Below are 21552 nucleotides of genomic sequence, written 5' to 3'. Positions count from 1 at the left end.
TTTTAAATGGAGAGTATAGGATAAGTATTTAAAAATATAAAAATACATTTTCTTGCCGTATACGATTTGGAATGTAAGGTTTGAAATGTGATAAAAATATAATAATATACATATTTATACAACAAAAAAACTTGAATACAAATTACATTAACTTTATTTGAATTAAAAAATGAGAAACATATTATATACATCTATATTTACAACAATATCAAATTGAGCGAGTATTTTAATACAAAACTCGTTACAGTAAGTAGTAGTACAATATTATACCAGTAATATTATGTGTAAAAAGCAATTTGTGTAGTAGACTTGCGAGCGACTTGCTTAGGCTTTGGTAATGCAGCTTTTTTCTCAAATGCATTTGGAGATTCGACAACCTTCTCTATTATTGGCGTTTCCGAAGTTTTAACATTTTCGGATCGCCTAGATAAAATTATATTTAAAAGAACTTCTATTTGCTTAATTCTATCAAACACTTCTTCCTCTTTGAATAAGCATATGTTTTTCAAAGTAGTCGCATCTATATTGGAATGATGAGTTTCACAGTGATCAGAATATGGCTCGTTCAAATTAAAACTCTTTGAACATTTGGCACATTTAAAAACGCAATAATGTTCCTTTATATGCGCTCCGAAAGACGTAGCATCACTGAAAGTTTCTCTACATGTCATAACAACGCATTCATACAAGTCATCCGTTAAATTGAACGTCTTTTTCACTTCACCGGAATCTTGAATATTCCTTTTAGTCAATGGCATAAAACAAATACTATTTTCTCTATGTTTTACGAAATGATGTCTTGAATATCCGTAATACTTAGTGAATCCTCGATTACAATAAGCGCAAGCGAAATTATCTTGCCTTTCCTCTTTACTTGACAATGCATTTAAAACTGACTTAACATTGACCTTCTTCGAAGTTGTATGTTGCCATATTTCTTTGGACAATGGAGTATCGATGCTGAGAACTTCAACATCATCATGATGTACCTTAAAATGTAATGACATAGAAGCGTCATCCGGGAATAATTTTGTGCACAATGTACATTTTTTAACGATTGAAACTCTATTTAACACTGTATTGGTGGAGAATTCGGAAAAACAACACAATTTATGATCGGTAACCTCAAATTGCTTCACGCATGTTTTACAAATAATACACACAAGAATCTGAGATTTCGATACAGGTTTAGTTATAAGTTTTGACGTCGAAGGAACTTCCGGATGATCACTAGGAACATTTTTAATTTTAAATTCTTTTTCCTCGTGAGATTCATTGTGATGATTGAACATTTCCACCTCATCTGCACTTACATAATTGCAATATTGACACTTGCATGGCCGAAAATGTTTTTTAACGTTATGCAAATTAATATTTTTACCAATAAAACCGCACAAATTACATATAAATTGTTCAATGTTCGACTTCAACGGTGGTGTTGCTTCAACTTCGTTGTCACAAATAACTAATCTTTCTTCGTCTGAACTATAGTTTTCTGAACACAATAAACTGTCCGAAGGGGGTTGGTTGGCATCTTTTGGTTCTTGTACGCAGTTGTCTGGTAATAGAGATGGTTGTGCTGCACTATCGATATTATCTCTGCCGTTAACTACTGCAATATTTTTTGTCTGTAGGGCAATGTAATTTGAAACCCAGTTCTCAATTCTCATGTCTGAATTTAGTGTTTTCACTTTAGGTGAAATTCGATGTTCAGTAATGGAATGTTCGTTCACTCGATCCGGATTGAATGATTTATATTTACAAATGTTACATTGCCACCTAAAATAAAAACATAATACATTGTTATGAATTATTTAAATATTGCGGGAAAGTATAATCAGTTTATAAAGCATATTAGTGAATATAATATATTTGAATAAGCTCAATATAACTTACTTTCTGTAGTTTAGATCTTCATAAAGATGATATTCCATTGATTTGACATCTTTTGAAATGAATTTTTTACAAAAATTACAGTAATATTCTTCGCTCGTCCAATCAATTACACTCAAGTCCTTTATGTAATCAATATCACACAGATTTTCTTTTGATGTATTATTCATCAACGTATCATCAATCTTATCTTCAAGATTTGTAAAACTTTCAACCTCGGTGTCAATCTTGACTTTCTTAAATGGAGGCTTAATGGTCGATTCCTTTGACGATTTATCATTATCGTCAACAAATTGTGATCCTCTTTTTCTTTGTTGCCACCAAATTGGGGTGATGGTTTCTGACAATTTATCATGTTTTCTATAATATGTTCGTACCACACTTGCAGATTCACCTCTATGTTTTTTACCATGGTGTATATTAATCGCCAATTTGGTGTTGGATGAAAATCTACATAAGCCACATTTCAATTGCATATCTACATTATGCGCATTTTTACAGTGATCTACGGTCTCCGCCTTTTTGTCAGCCTTGAAAGAGCAAAACCCGCAATGCCAAACAAAATTAAACTTCAATGGCTTTGGTTTTTCGCTTCTAATTAAAATAGCACTAGCTCTTTCGATTTTGTGAGAGGAAAAGATGTGACGATTTACTACTAGTTCCTGAGAATCGACATAATCACATTCGCAGCAGCGGTATAACGACGGTCCGTGGAGGCGCAGATGTGCTAGAATAGGCGTCATGGTAGTTTTCGACAACTCGATATTCTTCTTACAGTGTACGCAGTAGAATCGCGCTTCGTCTTTGTGTAAGGTATCCCAGTGATTATGTAGCATGCCTTCGTTGATTGAAATGTAATGGCATTTAGGCGCTCCGCATACGTAACGTTCATTGGATGGCACCAATTTTGGTATTAGTTCTGCATTGTATTTGTGTGGATTATCAGGGTTATCATTATACGAACTGAGAGCGAGGTTAATCATTTTATCGAAATGCTTCTCGTTTGATTTTAAATGAGGAACAGGATTGACGGGTGCGGCAGCTGGCACTATAAGTTCGCTCGTATGTAATTGTAAATGTCTAGCCATATTAGACGTTACCTTTGTGCTAAATTTACAAACGGCACAATGTATATTATCCATTAAGATCGGCATCAAAGGAAGCTTGGTAATATCGTTTGGACCGTATATTCCATCTTTGTTCGTGTTTGCTTGTGTTGCTTTCTGTTTGATATTTGTTTTTTTGCCGATAATGTTTTTAGCATTGGAATCACCAGATTTTTTAATTTTTTTGTCTTTCTCGCTCTTAACATTTATTTGAATATCATCGGTCATTTCTTCTTCGTTTGTTGACACTTTAGGTAGGCTCGACGATTCTTTTGAAATTTCAGGGTGGTCATAACGCAAGTGATGTATGCAATCTTCTCGAATTGCAAATTTTTTCTTACAAACTATACATTCATAATAATCTCCATGGACAAGAATGTGGGAGATCAGCTTAAGGGGATTTTTAAACACCTTATGACAGTGAAAACACTCATAGTGTATTATATTTGATTTTAATTTGCAGATAAAAACATGAGCAGTGAAACTTTCCACGTTATTAAACGATTTATCGCATCCTTTATTCCCACAAATGAACAAATCTCTTCCGTTTAATCCCCTAATTTGGGCATGTGCCTCTTTACCCAACTCGTCATCGTCATCTTTCCAATTTTCATCATTTAAAATGTTTTTATATCCACTCGAGAGCATATTGTACAATTTTGTACTGGAATTATTTGGCGAACTTTCGTTGAATTTCATCCTTTTGGACGGAATACCATCATAATTATCGTTATCTATACTTGTGACAGTGACGTCTTCGTTTTTTCTGATAGATTTACTCATAGACGGTTTCACCGTCAATTCAGCTTCGATTCGTTCGATTGATTTGGGTATTTTTTCAATAACAGATTTAGCGAGAATGTTTTTATTTGTCTTTGGAATGTCGACACTCCGAATGGTCAACTCTTTTGAGAATCCAAAAATTTTCTTCATATGATAAATTGTCAGAGAGTTCAGGTTGATTTTTAAAATTTTAGGATTCAAATTTTTCTGAAACATAAAAACATTAATCAATATTTATAAATCATCATTAGCTAATTGTATTGATTCAACAGTACTAACATTTTCAGGCGCAGTTAAGCAATAAAATATTGGACTTCGGTTGGGATGATTATTGATTAAATGATGCAACATTAGAATCCTTGAATCGGCTCCATTTATACAGTAAGAACATTTAAATATATTGAAATGGTGGTGGCTACTATAATGCATCAGTAGATCAAATACGGACATTATATACGAGTGGCATATTTGGCAGTTCAACTTTTCGCTTTTATGCCTTTTATTTACATGATTCAAGAACTCGTTGCGTAGATAGAATTTTTCATCGCAAATGTCTATTGTATCATCAACGCAAATGACATCTTTTTCTAAAAAAATAAAAAAGATTAGCAAACAAAAATAATTACATAAGCACAAAATTTTTTCCACAAATATATTCAAACTTATCATTAATATATCCCAAATATAATGCACTGTTTTTGAAACGTGGTCCATTTCTTTTGAATTTTTTGTTATTAACACTTAATCTGTACGAGCACTATTACATAAAAGCTGGTAAGGCAAGTGGTTTGATAAAATATTTGTACGTCTTCAATTTTTACCATATTTGAATTATTATTATTTTATTTGTAATAACTGTTTAGTGCAAAATCCATAATGTAAATATCTGCTTTAAAAATCCCAACATTATATAATATCATAAAGTTAAATAAATGTATTTATTATTATTTTTTACTCTACAACAAAATTGTTTTAAAATTACATATATGGTTTTTAATAGTAGTTCAATCTCGGGTTTCTCTGTGCTTTTTTTGTGCTGACAAAGTGACCCGTTTATAATAAAAATCTGTGACGTTCATAGAATATTTTTGTCGCATAGACAAAATAAAAAATGGAAATTCCGATATCCGCAGATAGTGTTAAGATCAAAAAGGTGTACAAAAATGACTTTTAAAATCTAAAAGATGTAAATAGTTAACTTATATTTGTGGTAAAAAGTGCAAAATTATTGTAGTGTTATTATTGAGTATATCAAAATACTTACTAGCTGTGCACACGTATGGCTGAAATACTACATTTTTTGATAAAATTCCCGCTGTGAGTATTTTGTTTTCTATATTCAAACATTTAGTTATTTCTCTTACTCTAAGAGAATCTTTTGTTTTAGGATGCATTAGTACAGAATGAGCGCACACAACCATATAAGATGCACCACGATAGAAACAATCGTTGCATTTGTATTTGCAATGACCGTGTTCTTTAGAGATATGCAGCCCAATTTCTTCATCAGTATCAGAGATATATTTACAATATATGCATGTCCTCTGTAAGCTACTATTTTCACTCGAGCCTTTATTCTTACTTGAATGCTTTTTCAAATGACGCACAAATTCGTCCATTGTATTTGATGAATATGCACACACTTCATCATAGCATATAAATAAATTATTATCTGCATTTATATACGACTGACATTCAAGATGTGTATTTGTTTGAATTTTAATCTCTGTATTATCATCTTCATCATCCTGATTATTTGGTAGTTCCTCGTGAGTTTCTGGATTGTTGAAGACATCGTCGGTATATTCAATATCTTTTTGTGTCGAGTTTTCTTCAGAGTAAAAGTTATTTACTCCAGCGTTTTCGGATTTCAAACTGACAACACTTTCAATTCGCGGAAAATAATTATTAACGTCGTTTTGATGATTCTCAGTCGGAGGCACCGAAAACAAATTGTCTATTGAGCGAATGTTAATTTTTGGCCTGTATGTCTCGTTCGATTCTTCTCGATTAATATTTTCAACTGTACTATCGATAGCATCCAAAAGAAAATCATTACTTGACTTGACATGTTCGTTGATCATGTGTTCTATAGCACATGAAAACGTCACTGGTACTTTAGTTATATTTTTAAAACATTGAGTGCAGTACCCATTCCACAGATCATTAATGTGATCTGTTTCAACATGCCTTTGAAAGGTCAAAAATAAATCGGTCTGAAAAATACATTCATTGATCTTACATAAGTATATGGTGGTATTTTTCTTCTTCTGCACTTCTAAGCCTCCCACACAACAATTATTAATTGTAAAATTATCTATCGTGCTATATAACGCATGATCGTTTCGAGAGCGTAAAACTTCCTGTTGTTCCTTCAACATATTTAGCAGATTCTCTTCAGAGTTGTGTAAATCGTTGTTGAAATCATCAGTAAACGGTTCCGTCTTTATTGTCGAGTGAGCAATAATATCGTCATTAATATTAATTTCGTGATCTATGTCTAGCAGCTCTTCTTTTATGCCTAATCCATCCATGGTATCTACGACACTCATAGTTATATCGTTTAGTTCATTCGCCATACAAGCATTTGAGGAAAGAGAAAATATTCCAGCCTCTTCTTCAAGATTGGCTTCGCTATTTATCTGAATTGGTGGTGTGATTGCTTTTTCTGGTGACTCTTTATTAGCAGACGAACGTGTAACTTTTGGTGCATCCACTAATTTCATTAAATTTATTTGGAAAATTTCACAAATTTCGTTCTCGTGTTTAGCTGCAACATGAGTTTCTACATTTTCTCTTGAGATTTGAGTATAGTTACATTGACTACAAATATACCCTGCAAGATTTTCAGTCGATTTATCATTAGGTAATGTAATCTTCGTACAAAGATCCCCACAAACTTTGCAGTCATGTTCATATTCTCCAGTATGAAGAAACTTGACATGTTCATATAAATCATCGACCCTTTTCTGGACGAATGTCATATGGCAAAACCTGCATTGATAATTATTAGACGTTTCATCGAGGAAGTTATAAGTTACATTTTTATTTGAATCTGCAATAGCCTCTGATCCATCTTTACCGCTTAATCTAGATATTAATATCTCCTTATGTGGGTGAGCTTTAATATAATGATTTACAATATTATCTTCAATTTTGTTGCAATATTTACATGGATATGTAGAAATATTCGAAGAAAAGTGATAATCAGCATAAATTGTTTTGCTTTCTTTGACATTAGTGTTTTTGCTTACATCAGAAATTATTTTTTTCCTTCGATTCCTCTTCTTAACTGTGCCTTTACACCATACACCCTTCTTTTTCTTTTTCATCGAAATTTTGCTTGTTTTTAGTATAGGAGTTTTCGTAAATGTTTTTTTATTATTCAATGGTAGAATTAAAGGCAGGGAATCATCAGCATCACTCCATTCATCCAAATTATCTTCAAGATTGTCAGTTTTATTCTCTGTACTCTTCCCGCTCTTTATAACTGTAAGGGTTTTCTTCGATTTGGGACATGGTTTAACATTGATTCGATTTGTATCTGGCGTTGCTATTTTTGGATTCAATCCGGTTTGTATCTGTTGAATCAGTGCCATTTTTTTAATTTTTGGACAAGGCTTGAGATCATATTTTGAAAGTATATCATTAACTTCATGATCATCAGCTTCTTTAATCGCATTTTTTTTGAAAATATTCAGCTTCGTAACTACGATGCGCAATTCTGATTCTTTATTTGGTATTCGAATAGGTTGTCTTCTTATTTTTTCAGGAGAAGGTGATGATTCAATGTCAGTTTTTTTTTCAGATGTCTTTTTCTCATTTTGTCTCGTAACTCGTCTTCCTAAATCAGTATTATCAATAGATGGAGAATTGTTGGTGAACTCTCTAGCTAACCTGCACATCCTTATTCCAGTTGGTTGAAGTCCACCCTGATTTATAAACATTTCTGGAAGGGAATTTTTAAGTAATTCCACTTCATTTCTCCACCTCGTTTTGGGTTTATTTTTTTTAGGATTCGGTTTATTCTTACCTTTATCCTTGACATTCGATGATGATGCGTTACTCGGCTCCTCTACAGATTCAGATCTTGGAGATTTTATGCTATACGTGTCGGATTTCGTACTCATAGTTTCAGATTTTGTGCTCATAGTTTCAGATTCATCATCGGATTCTAATTCGGCTAAGAGTTGGATTTTCTTTTTTATTTTTAATGGAATATCTTCACCTTTTTGAGACAGCAAAGATAGCATTTCGAGCATTTTCTGTTTGTCTTTTAAAACGTCAACCAGACTATTTACAACACTTTTTTCAATGCAATCAGAAGTTGTCTCGACTACGTTTTCGGGCTTTTCTTTGACTTTTATATCAGACGTATTATCAACTTGAGATTTATCAACCTTAGTGACATGATTTATATCTGTATTAGATGTATTTGTTTCGGTTATTTTGTTAATAATTCCAGTGTTCAATTCAGTTACAACAGAATTCAAAGCATCCGAGTCGTTCACAATTCCGCAACTGAAATGAGAATTGTCGACTTTTGTTTCTTCAGATTTAATATTTATATTTTGGTCCACTATATTATCCAAAATATGTCTAGTTTCATTGCCTTTAATTGAAGAATTTGTATCCATATTGAATTGTTCAAATTCAATTTTTTTATCCAATTTGTTTGATATTAAAACATGTTCTTTTTTTATTTTTAAATCAGGTATTATATTATTATCTTCACCTAAAGATTCAGATGGCTCATTAACCTTATCTTTTATTTCAATGTCTCTGCTTTTATCCACTACATCAGATACGGTAGAACAAGTACTATTTTCTTTCTCTTTGGCACTGTCATCAATATTTTCTTCAATATTTGAATTCATTGATGATTTAGAACCATCGTCAGGTTCACATATTAAATTGCACGATGGTTCATCACTATCAGAAGCAGAACTCAATTCTTTATGATCCAAATTATGATCGTGCTCTTTACTATAGTCCTGTGATGAACTGCCGCCTGATTGAAGATATAAAATTTTTTGTTTCATACTATGTCTTATTTTTTTTCTATCTTTACGAGGCAGTTTACGGTAGTTATTTGGAAAATCAAATTCAGAAATTTTTTGCGATATGAATTCAGAAATATCTGCCAATTTAGTTTTTGTATCTCCTTTGAACCTTTTATTTTTTGCTTTTTTTTTCGTATCTATGTAAGAATTTAGCGATGACAAAATTGAGGGTATCCATTTTCTAAATTTGTTCATAGTACATGAGAAAGCGTCTTCATACGTGTTAGTTTTTAGATTATAAAAACTTTCTTTGATTTTATTCAGTCGGGGATCTTGTTTAGAAATCGAAATCTTTTTTGTCGGGTAAGAGCCATGAACAGTAGCCTCAGGTGCTTTACTAATTTTACGTGGGTCGTTATTAAATGTTTTTGTAGATCGCTTATCCTTTGCAATAGGAGATTCACCTCGAGACGTACTCGGATGCGCTGAATATGTGTGCTTTGCTTTTGCACTTTTATGAAGGCTTAATTCCTTGATAGATTCACATTTAATAATATTCTTGAATCCAGGATTGGCCGTGGAATAATTTCCTCTTTTATCGTTGATATTGCTTTCATGCTTAATTTCTTCAAAACTGCTTTCTCCAGTCACCTTTATGGAATGCAACGGAGAAGCAGGTTTAGTATTAGTCAAATTTTCCGGTATAATCTTTGATTCCTGGTTATAAAATCCCATACCTAATAAAGGTTTAGGATTTTTCCCCCGGTAGTTTGCACTTACAGGGTAGTTAACATTGAAACGATTCGTAAGAATCGGAATCTGTCTAGCAGGTAAATATGTATCTTGTTGAACATTATCTTCTTGGGCCAAAAATTTATTGAATGTAATAAACTTATTTTGATTATATTCAGATAACATTTGAGCATTATTAGGTGTAAATTCACTTTTAAATTGGTTTTGCACATCAATAAAACCAGTAACATCACACTTTTCATGCGGTAAGGATGTTCTGTTATCTGTGTGTAAGTTTGTTTTAAAAGTCTGGTTAGTAGTTGTTTTGCTTGCAAGTAATGATTGATCATGTTTTTCATCAGGTATTTTATCATGATTTTCTACACCAGGTAGAGACCATTTTGACTTATTATCTGAAGCAATGCATTCAGAAGAATTACTATTCTTTTCTTTTTTTGGAATAATATATGATTTGTTTAGTTTTGGCATGCTAAAAACATCAAGCGGGTCTTTATATTTATCACTATTGATATTAAATCTTTCAATCTCTTTTGGTGTTAGACCACGACTATGCGTAAAATCAATATTAGTATTCGTAACACTTATTTGAGCATCAGCAGAACACGAGTTAATTTTTTCTTTATATTTTTCAAAGCTGATTCTCCTCAATTTTTTGTCTGCCTGTTCTGGTTGTCCAATTTTTTTTATTTCCTGGTGAACAGTATCTCTTTGTCCTTGTAAAAAATTATCAAATTCTCCTGTCGATACGTCTTTTAATTCATCATTTAAAGCTTCTAAGACGTCTTGTTCAAATGTTGTGTGAGCCTTATTCGTATTTAGTTGATTAATATCAAGTTTAGATGGAATTCCTTTATTATCTTCCAGTTTAGAACTTTTACTTTCTAAGCAATGTTCTTTATGACAGTCAGGTTTTTGTGCATTGCAGAGTGGTGATTCTTTACACTCTAGATTATTTTTTAACTTTTCGCTTTTATCGTTACAGATTTTCATATCCGCATTCAATATAGATACACTATTGGGTTTGCTTTCTTCTTTTATAGTCAGAAAGCTTTGCTCCTCTATAACTGGGTTTAAATCTGTTTTATTCTTAAAGAGAGATTCCATTGCGTCCTCTATAGCTAAATTTAGTGTGTTTTTGTCTTCTTGTTCGGAACATTTGGGTAAACAATTTGTGACATCAATAACTTTGTTTTTATCATCACTTTTCTTCAAATTAAATTTAATAATGTTTTCTTTGTGATTGTTGTCTTTAATGTTTAAAGTATTTATATTGCCATCGCTAGAAGAATCGACCTTTGGGGTGGGATCTATGCTTTGTGTTTTTGTAGAACTTGAATTATCATTTATATTAGTATACAACATATCAATTACAAGTTCCTGTTCTTCTTCGCTTTCTCCTATTTCTCCATCTTCTTTTGGCAAATCGTCTTTCGGTAATGGTGTTGTAATATCTTCTACTTTAAAATCTGTTACATCGAGAGATATATCTTTCACATCTTCTAATTCTTTCTTTATAACGTTTCTGTATTCTAATAAAGCTGACAATGAAAACGCTTCACTAATTTTCATTTTATCTTTCAAAGTGTCGCCTTTTACCACCTTTTCTTTTGTAGTTTTACTATCAATATTATCTTTTTTATGTTTGTGGCGCGAGTCCTTTTCCTTATTTTTATCTTTCTTACTCCTTTTCTTAAATTCAGTCTTGTCACTATCCTTAGAATTATCAAAATGCTTTTTCATTTTATTTTTCAAGGTCTCGGAATTATGCTTATAATCTAAATCACAATTTTTGCGCCATTTATCTTTTGGTGATTCACTATTTTTGTGTTCAGAGTTAAAATCTGGAAATTTTATCGGAGAAATATTTTTCTTCTTTGACTTTTCTTCTTCTTTTTCTATGGAATTCAACGTGGAAATCATAATATTTTTATTGTTTCCTTCATCGAATAGTTCTGGTTTTGATCTGGTGATTTTGTCCAACGACTCAGAGATAACTTTACTCAAAAGCTCTATTTTACTATAGCTTTGAATATAAGCATTAGTGACTAGCTGAATTTCTTTTTCTAATGGTTTTGCATGAGATGTCGATTCCGTGTTTTCGTTTATGGAAACTTTTGTAATTTCCCTCAACTTTTTTCGACATTCCTCAAAATTAGATAAACAACTTTCTGAATCGGGAGAATCTATTGCTGGAGGTATTGGTTTTAAAATTTCTTGTTCATTACTATATTCCTTATAAAAATTTAAGTTTACTGATGTAGAAGGCACATCAATATCTATTGGTCTTTCTACACTATCTATAGAATCTTGGGTTTCTTCCAGATCATTCTCAATTCTGTTCTGCTGAAACAAAATAATACATAGAACGTTGCTTTAATGAATGAGTAAATTTTTAAATCCAATACATTGCAACTAGAATCAATTCTTACCATCCCCACCTTATCTTTAAGTTTCTTAAGTATATCTTCACACCTCAAGAGATTTTCAATTTTCATCCTGCGGAGTTACAAGCGGAGTGTTTAACAATAAAGTATTATTTTCATAGTTTATACAATAGAAAGCAATATCTAACCTTTTAGTTTTATCAGAAAGAAGAGATTTCAGTGAATTAATTTTGGATAACTGAATACCTCTCAAATTAGACTGAGAATGTCCACCGGAGACATTCTCTAATTTGTCTATAATGTCATTTAGAAAGGGTATATATTTCTGCATCTCTTGAAATTTGTCATCATATGAAACATTGTTCAAATCCATGATTTAACACTAATGTAATAAAGATCCTGGAAAAGACAAAATAAAGTTGTTATCTTGTCAATAAACATATTTATGACAATCGGGATATATTTTCACATTTTTTGGGAGGATACGTATTTTACTAATATTAAGAGTCATGACTGTCTTCGGTTACTCACACGCAATCATTACAGGCACACGGGAACACTACACATTTTCATTAGTAGGCAGTACATTGAATATAACAGCATTAAATTTTTTTGTTTTATAGCTGTCCCTCTACCAAACGGTGTAGATTCGTATGCAACTGATAGGAGCGAGGGATTGGTTTTGTGGGTATTGTAGGCAAAGATTAATATAGGGGCGTATTATCAGGCATCGCCTGATAAGCCGATGCGACGAGAATTAAAAAAAATGTCCGAGGTGCCTTTTTTAGTGTCCTTTGATATTTTCAAAATTTAGTTATCTTATCCAAATCGCCTACGCTGATTCAATCCCTCGATCCGCCGCTGGTAGTATAGCATCGCAATAATTTATCATCATCACATTTGTTGGTGTGACGATTTTTTTGATTTGATGTATTGGTTGCTGACTCTTGATTTATATTGCTACTACACAGTGACTCACCAAACTGCGACAGGTTTTCAACAAATCCTGACTAAGCGTTTTACTAAAAAGCGCGTTCTCACGAATCAAGTTTAGTTGACTGATTATAGTCGATCAACAAAAATTGAATATAACTTTAATCAGTTTTTATTCACTCATTTCAATAGAAACTGATCCAACACTGAATGCTCTTTTTATACATAGTTCTAATCGTCTTAATTTTGTTCTTCAAATCAGCAATTTCCATTTCTTTGACAATAGAACGCAAAGCATTTTTTCTTGAATCTTTTTTTTTATATTTATCAAGTCGGTGATTCCAAGAACAACTATGCTTATGATAAAGTTCTAAGAATTTTAACATCACACTTTCAAACCACTTAAGGCTCATTTTTTAAACTAGAAACACAACACAAAAAACAAAACACATGCATTAGTGGCGTAACCAGTTGAAGCGAACTTGACAATACACTGAAGTTCACATGTTTCACGACAGGTTTCAACTTGAAAGCATTTGGCGGATGACTCATCACTTGAACGATAAAATTTGACTGAGTCAAACTTTTCTTGATCCACTAAAAAGTTGATTAACTATTGAAACAAAGGTTCTCACAACAGATTTCATTCAACTTTTGTTGATAAACTATAATTGGGCAATTAAACTTGATTTGTGAGAACGCACCTTAAAGAACGAACAGAATAAGATTTTTAATAATTCAATAGAAGGCGACAAACCAATACATAACCAAGCATATTGTTGTCAGCCTGTTAGCACCACAGTGGTTACATACCAGGCGCGTGCGGTGAGGTACTTTCCCTTTCGCTCGCTCGCGTGTTAAGTGACGAGAAGTGGGTGAGAGATAAGGGCATGCGGTCCGCATGACTACCTCTCACTCACTCTCATCACTTAGCACGCGAGCGAGCGAAAGTATCTCACTAGCTATTACATACGTATGCGTATTTAATAAATCATGATTAGTTTGAGGGAGCACATGTACATTTTATCCTACTATATGTAGATAATACATGATTTAAATGACAAAAGTTTATATACAGTTATTTGTCGAACTAAATCAGTCAAACTCTATACTTTAAAATTAGTGATGGCATTAGAGACAGAGATATTGGACTCTCGTCAGATAGGTTATACAAACATTTTAAGTATTGCAGAGGCATGGAAAGAGTAATTCTGGACATCATACTAAGATAATCGAAAAGTAAGCTAAATTGGCAAAGTGATACATGTTTGCATGGATGGGTGTGTATTGGATAGCAGCCCTTCAGATAATCTGAAATACACTGTCGATTTATTATGGATGAGGTAAATTTGGAACGGGCAACGTTGCACTGTATGTACGATAGGTATGGATATTCAAGCTGATCAAGAAATGCTTAATTTTAAGAATAGATCATAGTTGATTTCCCATATATTTTTTTTACCTACCTTCATTAACTTTCCTATCTATACGACTCTGTTCTCCTCAATATTTGTGTAAAAAAATAGTTACAGTTCTTCAGTTAACTGAAGCACTATGTCTATACAATCGACGTTTTTCTTCAAATGTTTGTATCGCTTTGTTGAGCATTGTTGTTCGTTAACAATGAGCTAAATACATAATATTTTTGCATGCACATTTTTTTAGGACATATATAATTTGTTTAGATCAAAAATGACGTTTGCTATTATTACTATTCGTATTATTTGTAACTAGAAAAAAGGAATCTATTCGCGGCGCGTTCGATTTGATGAGTAATCGAAAACTAGCTGCTTGAGCAAACGCGTGAATGAACGCGCGCTTGCGCTTACGTGCATGCTAGTCTAGTTGCTGCCGCTTATACATTAAATTAGGAGTGGTGGGGATGAATTTTTGCGACGCATTTGTGCGACGCCTTTGGAACGCATTCTGATCTAAACTTCAACGCTCGTAAGCGTCACATCACTAAGCAGACGAATGGCGATTGTATTTTGAGTCGAACGTATTCCTTATTTTAAATTACAAAGTTGTAGTTCGTTAGGGGCGGATGACGAGCGACGCCATTTTACGCGAGTCCTGCGCCATTTTAGTTTTCAGAGCTCCGTTTCGACGTGAAGTAGGTATGATGAAGGCACAGATCACTCACTTTCGGTCTTTGGTGTACGTCGAATAAGTAGCTTTGTTGTTTGGTAACGTTCGCTTCGTAACGACGCGCGGGTTCGTAGCGCGCGCGATCCATCTGCGAAACTTAACTGCTCGCGACGACCGCCTCGGCCAGACTGCGGCATGGAGGCGAACGGACGGCACCGCGCATGCGTACATAGAACGAACGATAAACCGATGCTTGCATAGAGAAACAAACCGCGCGGTTACAACTGACTATTGAGCGTCTGAATAACAACGTCGGCGTAAGATCAGACGCTTTTGCGTCAATACTAAAATCATATAACCGAAGTTTATTTATATAATAAATACGTTTTTTTTGTTCTGCTTCTTACTTATTAACGTTACAAGTTCCAAAACTGACTAAAATACATTTAATTAATAAATCGTCGTATATATATATACAAAAAAAAATATTATCAACCGTTTGTATATACATACTATATAATGTAAGTCGAAAGGTCAGCTCTTTATATATTGACTACAAAAAGCGGCCTTGATCTACATGTTTCAAAACAGCAATATTAATTTTAGTCCTTAAAGAACGAACAAAAATAATATTATTTAATTGTATTTATAAGTTCAATCGGGCTAAATGACTGAGATGTAACTTCTCAAAAATCTGTATTGGAATCGATTGGTTGTAATAAAAATTGAAGGAGAAAATATTCCAACAGATATGGTGATCAGATTTAAAAAATATTGATGGACACTAAAAAAAAACCATCTCGAATTTTTTGCTCGAGGACAAAGAATGACGTTACGGGAGCTAAAAAAGGTCATTTCGAAAATTTTGGTTCAAAGATAACAAAGAAGTACGTCTAGTCACCTTACAATAGAGATAGATATCAGACAGGAGGTATGTTCTTTTTCCAATTCTTTTCAATACATACTTCGAAACCATATTTGAAGAAGCATTCCAGCGATAAAAGGGTATTAAAATCGGCGGTAAGACAAATAACATTTGTCATGCTGTTGACATGGCAATATTTGTTGAGAACGTTGACGACCGATAATGTAAATAAAGAATGTATAAAAGAGGACAAACGAATAAACATTCATAAAAAAAATATTTTTGTAATAAGCAAGCTCCGTGTGATTGCAGTAGGCTTAAAATTAGACATAGATAGAATTGGGAGGGTAAAACATTTCAAATGCCTGGTGGTCTACTTTCAACCATCAAGAGAAGGAAGCTGGAGTACCTCGGACACGTGACTCGAGATTAAAACTTTTACATACCACAATTTAAGGAAAAACGTTGCACTTTTTTTCATTTACACCAAAGCAATACCTTAATGTAGCTCATGAAAAAATATACCAGAAGATGAATTATGATTACTAGCCGTAGCAGAAGAAAGTCATTCTAAATAAGCAGGTAATTCTATATGTACTTGATTAATATTACCTTGTTTTGGTACGAATACACCTAGTAACTATAGTTACATGAAAATTTATGATAAATACTTCACTATACGTAAATCTATAATATTGATCACCGTTATCTCATGTTATTGAAAATGCAATACATTTGAAGATAAAGCTTTTTAGGTCAAATAAAACACCCTTTTATCTCTCTGTATAAATACACACATGTACACAGAATTAGTTATCTTATTAGGCATCAATTGAATAAGGTCAGATTAACGTTCATATATATGTGTATATATCATAAAAAATAAAAACATTCCTAGCATTAACCGTATTTTAAAATATATATACATACCAGGGGCGGGCGGTGAGGTACTTTTCCTCTCAACCGCTCGCGTGTTAAGTGACGAGAGTGAGTGAGAGATAAGGGCATGCTGACCACATGCCCTTATCTTTCACCCACTCTCTTGTCAGTTAACATGCCAGCGATCGAGAAGAAAAGTATCTCACCGCCCGCGCCTAATACATACATATATAATCCATCCATACTCTACAAATGAGATATAATATAAAAGTGTTTTAAACATAACTTGGATAAATTGTTAAGAAAAATTATTATTAATAAATTACAATAATCATAGAAATTAGTATTCACTTGCTATTTGAATGACATAAAAAATCGAGTAAAAGCAAAATGTTTAGGTTTCTAAATTTCTCAAACGGCTCGGCAAGGTTAAACATTATACAATATGATACACCATATTATAAATTATACAATATCCGCATTATAAGATAAGCCCACGCATAGTACAAAATGTTTTAAGATAATGTATATCCGCTTACCAAAGAGCTAATATTGTTAAAACAAAATTAATTTAATTTAATTATTAATTAATTGTGAAACATTTCACATTTTTGAAATAGTAGTAGATAAAAGAAACTGAAGTTCTATTGTTACTTAAAAAACAATTGAATGAAAGCATTGCGTATCAGGGTAGGAAAAAATAAATCACTCCCTATATTTTCTTCAACCGATACTCACCTTTTTATGGTGCTAGTTAATTACATGCGTAATAGATTGTGCAGTTTTGATTGAAGCGGAGGATGAATTTTTCGTTTTAAAAAAAAGACAGGAATTACAAACTTGTATCTTATTGGGATAGGATTGTATGTTTTTATAATGTTTCTATATAACACGTCATAAAAAATGCAAAATTTTCAATTTGCTGCAATTAGAATTGATGACGCAATACTGTGTAATTCTGGGAGATAGGTGTGGATATATGGACCACAGTAAATTGCAATGTTATTACTTTAGTAAAACTTGAGAGGTGTAGATGTCAATTTGATTTGATTTTAAATTAACCCTTCAAAACAGAAGTATCGAAATATTATTTAAGATCTATAGATCACACATTATATTAATAGTATTTGCTAAAGAGAATGGATTAATTCTTCTTTAAAAGAGAAGGGAGAACTCATCTAAAGATAGAGAATAAATATTCATTACAAGATACAACCAATAAACTAAACATTGGGGACTGTATTGTCAACAATTGGACTGACTAAAGCAAGCAATTGAAGGAAAAAGGCCAACACTATCCAACAGAAGATATTTTTGTAATTTTTCATCACAACATGACACGCTTCACAAACTGGGACAGTATAAACGAGAAGTCATGATATATCTACCATATTCTCCTGACCAAATCAATTAATCATCTTTTCCAAAGTTACCAAGAACATATTTAATACAGAGTATGATGCCCAAAGAGGGCTTGATTTATTATTACTAAGAGCCAAAGAATCTAAAATTTAAGAGTAAGATGTGAAAGAGAAATATAGATAAAACCTAAAAATAATTTATATATAATACATAATTATTTATATGAAATGTTATTTTACCAAGAAAATATTTGAGGTAACGTCATACATACCTTCATACAAATATCGTTAGCTTTTTCTAATGAAATATGATCTTTAAACTTAGAAAATTGTTCTAATGTCTTTACTTATGGTTGATTAGAAGACATTACATATGATTCTGTTGTTGTTTTGGAATTAACTAGTTTTTTAGTCGTAAATAAAAAATAATTGTTCAAGATGAAAATATTTTTTATCATTCTACCATAAAATTTTGTACTTATTTTATGAATTATAAAATTTGCAAATGCCTTAGTGTTTAAAAACTACATTTATTATAATTTACGTGTTCTTGGCTTGGGGTTTTTATATGATGACATGAACGAAGAGAAACCAATAAGTAAAAACAAATACAGTCAAACAAAAATTAATGGTTGGATAATATGATGGCATAAGTAATTGTAGAGCCAACACAGAGGACAGATATAGATGGCGAGTTCTATAAGAATCAGCCAATACACATGCCGGGTTGTAAAACCAATGATGATATACACATGTGATGGTCTTCTGTTCTATAAATGTACTGTTTATCGTAGAGTGTATATATTTCTTTATTATAAACGGATGTGTTCCTAAATTTGATTCTAAAATGCATACAATACAAACAAATAAAACGTAATAAAAATGCTAAACAACTGATTAGACCATAACATGGATGAAAAATGTTCTTTTTGATTAAAATCATATTCGTTTGGGGAATGTTAAGGTGGTCACACACGTTACGGTAGACCTGCACAGGTTGACAAACCCACAGACGCTCTGCAAAATTTGTTTTATTTCAGCGAACGTGATGTACTTGAATGTCTCGCGTCGACGCTTATGACAAAACAGGTCGACGCGAGACATTCAAGTACGTCACGTTCGCTGAAAAAAAACAAATTTTGCGGAGCGTCTGTGGGCTTGTCCGGTCTCCGGTCAACCTGCGCAGATCTACGGTAGACCGGAGAGGTCCGCCTCTCCGGCAGACCTCTTCGATCTACTATAACGTGTGTGGCCGCCTTTATGTTTCTGTTAAATGTGTACATTCCTTTAATTAAGATAATACCTCTTTTTATCTCGTATGTGAAATATAAAAAATAGGTCACCATACATACTACAACATGAAATATATGATCGAGTATTATTTAACCGCAATGAAGAACCTTTGGAGCATTAAAAACAATCATCACTCGAATAATTATATATTTACGTTGGTGCCTTACATCTTAAATGGTCTGTGTGATAAAATTTCAACGCGACAGAAAAATCAATGCGCAACACAAACGTCAGAGTTATTTAGTGCTGCCAGGAGGCAAAAAGGTCAACTACCAAACATTATTTTTTTTATAAAATAATTAAATATAAATATCAGCGGGATGATGATAAGTGTTGAAAGATGATAATTTTTGTTAATTTTTAATAAATAATTTAATACCTTCTCTTCTTCAAAAGTCACATTTTCCAACATCTCTAAAAATAATTGTTAAATAGTAAACTCAGTACTTGCTATTTTATTATTTCACAACATATTGCACACCAAAACTTTTATTTATTAAAATGTTTAATTTTGTATTTATATGTTTTGCTACGCAGTCAAATGTTCTTTTACACTTTCTTTATAAAAAGTAATTTTATGAAAAAATCTATTGTTTCGTTTTCCTTAAAATATATTATTTAGATAAAAATATCCTAATAACGTGGTAAATTTGTGAGTGCAAGGGTAATTTTTTCTTCAGCCTCGGCTTTTTCTTACATTAAAATAGGATTTGTTATTAATAAATTGTCAGTTTTGTCAAGTTGTCTACTATATTAAAAATATGTATGCTGCAATGTAACAATATGCCAAGTACACAAATTGTAATTAGTTTCTTGTTTGCAATTATAATGCTTTTATTATATTGATTATAAATGTTTTTTTAATTACCGTATCTATATACATAAAAGGTAATATTCGTATTGGTGTTCTCTATAGACCCAAAAACTACTAAACTGATTTCGTTGAAAATTTCAGTTTGTTATTATTAGTGCCGGGAATGTTTATAGTTGAATGAAATCCGATAGGTAACCCTGTTGTTTTTATAGTGTTGTGTGACTCAATACACTCCCGATAATTTTGACGTAACCCATAAATTAAGTTTTAGATCAGTAAGCGTCACAGATTCCACTTTTTATCCAAAACACAAGCACGCCGAACTAATACATTCGTACTTAAGGAGTTGACAACCAGTTACTGTGATAATATATATATTTTTTAAATTTATTTTGTGCGAAATGGGCCGAAATATTTATTTTTATAGCCGGATGTGACACAGACGTAAAAACCTTGAAATAAGCATTGCCGCTTCAACAAGAACAAGCGAGACAATGAATATTCTTAGGCGCATGTATCACTTCTCCCTCGTATACATCTATATACATAAACAATGCATTCACAAAAAGATATGCCGATGCACTATTGCAGTACAAATTTGTAATGTATCAGTTAACAGCAAACTGTCTTTGGGTTCGGTACTCATAGCGACCTTTTGGAAATTTATTAAATGAACTGCCAATCTTTGTCTTCTTGGAACGAAACCAAAGAAAACTGCCCAAAGGAAGTTTGTTTGATATTATGTTATTATAATTTGCTTGTATTATTTTTTTTTATTAGCTAAAATTTGTTTTTTATTCATTTTAAAATATAAATCCGCTTTTATAAAATATAGATTTACCAATATCATATGTGATGGAGTATCCCTTCCCAAATGCGTCAAATGTCATTGAATGTTTTCAAATAATTCGAAGAAACCTCATTATTAAAAAAAAACACCTGTTTGCATTTCATCCTGGACTGCAAACGAAGACACCAATTTCTTTAAGCAACAGTAATCTATTTCTTATCGATTAAACTATCATATATCCTTTCGAGCAGAATTGCCAAATGCCAAGTATCATACCGAATAGGATTAGATTTAGTAAATCGATGTAGGCTTTGATGTACCTTCTATAACACAGCATTTTTCTTGTCTTGCCCTTTCGGCTTCCACAGTTTCACGCACACTGGCAAACTACTTTCTACACTATTGTTTAGTTATCTCTAAACACATCACAAATATTTTTAGCATGCCTGTAATAGATCCGCTTTTTTTAATATGTGCGTGCAGACATTAAAAAGAGTGAACGTTTCAAAATATATCTAATAAGTACGTAGTATGCTTATGGCTCATGTTCTATTTATATTATAATTAATCTATTGGAATAAGGCGATGTAAATGGGAGCTTTTATTC

The 21552-nt window shown here is 32.3% G+C and overlaps 1 protein-coding gene and 1 long non-coding RNA gene across 9 annotated transcripts; one reads left to right on the top strand and one right to left on the bottom strand.

Moving 5' to 3' along the window:
• Positions 1-136: 136 nt before the first annotated feature.
• On the bottom strand, positions 137-19615 carry LOC148236079 (uncharacterized). 8 transcript variants are annotated; one of them, XM_088185060.1, is made up of 8 exons: positions 14999-15133; positions 14322-14483; positions 12111-12321; positions 11968-12034; positions 5047-11881; positions 4062-4369; positions 1897-3989; positions 137-1779 (listed from the first exon to the last, which is right to left on the bottom strand). In XM_088185060.1, exons 3-8 carry the CDS (start codon positions 12293-12295, stop codon positions 279-281), a joined length of 10989 nt encoding a protein of 3662 aa, XP_088041186.1. In that variant the 5' UTR covers positions 12296-12321; positions 14322-14483; positions 14999-15133; the 3' UTR covers positions 137-278. The 8 variants fall into 8 exon arrangements, with proteins under 8 accessions (XP_088041186.1, XP_088041185.1, XP_088041189.1 ...); XM_088185059.1 differs by lacking the exons at positions 14322-14483; positions 14999-15133 and adding an exon at positions 19509-19615; XM_088185063.1 differs by lacking the exons at positions 14322-14483; positions 14999-15133 and adding an exon at positions 19509-19586 and having other exon boundaries at positions 5047-11878.
• On the top strand, positions 11403-15133 carry LOC148236080 (uncharacterized). The gene is made up of 2 exons (XR_015809433.1): positions 11403-13709; positions 13818-15133. It is a non-coding gene; the product is annotated as an uncharacterized LOC148236080 (long non-coding RNA).
• Positions 19616-21552: the final 1937 nt, after the last annotated feature.

The sequence above is a fragment of the Plectrocnemia conspersa genome, unplaced genomic scaffold (assembly GCF_051122295.1).
Source record: "Plectrocnemia conspersa isolate PC_06_02 unplaced genomic scaffold, ASM5112229v1 ptg000004l, whole genome shotgun sequence".
Lineage (NCBI taxonomy): Eukaryota > Metazoa > Arthropoda > Insecta > Trichoptera > Polycentropodidae > Plectrocnemia > Plectrocnemia conspersa.
The sequence above is the reverse complement of the archived record's forward strand: the minus strand, read 5'-3'. Positions and strand labels throughout refer to the sequence as shown.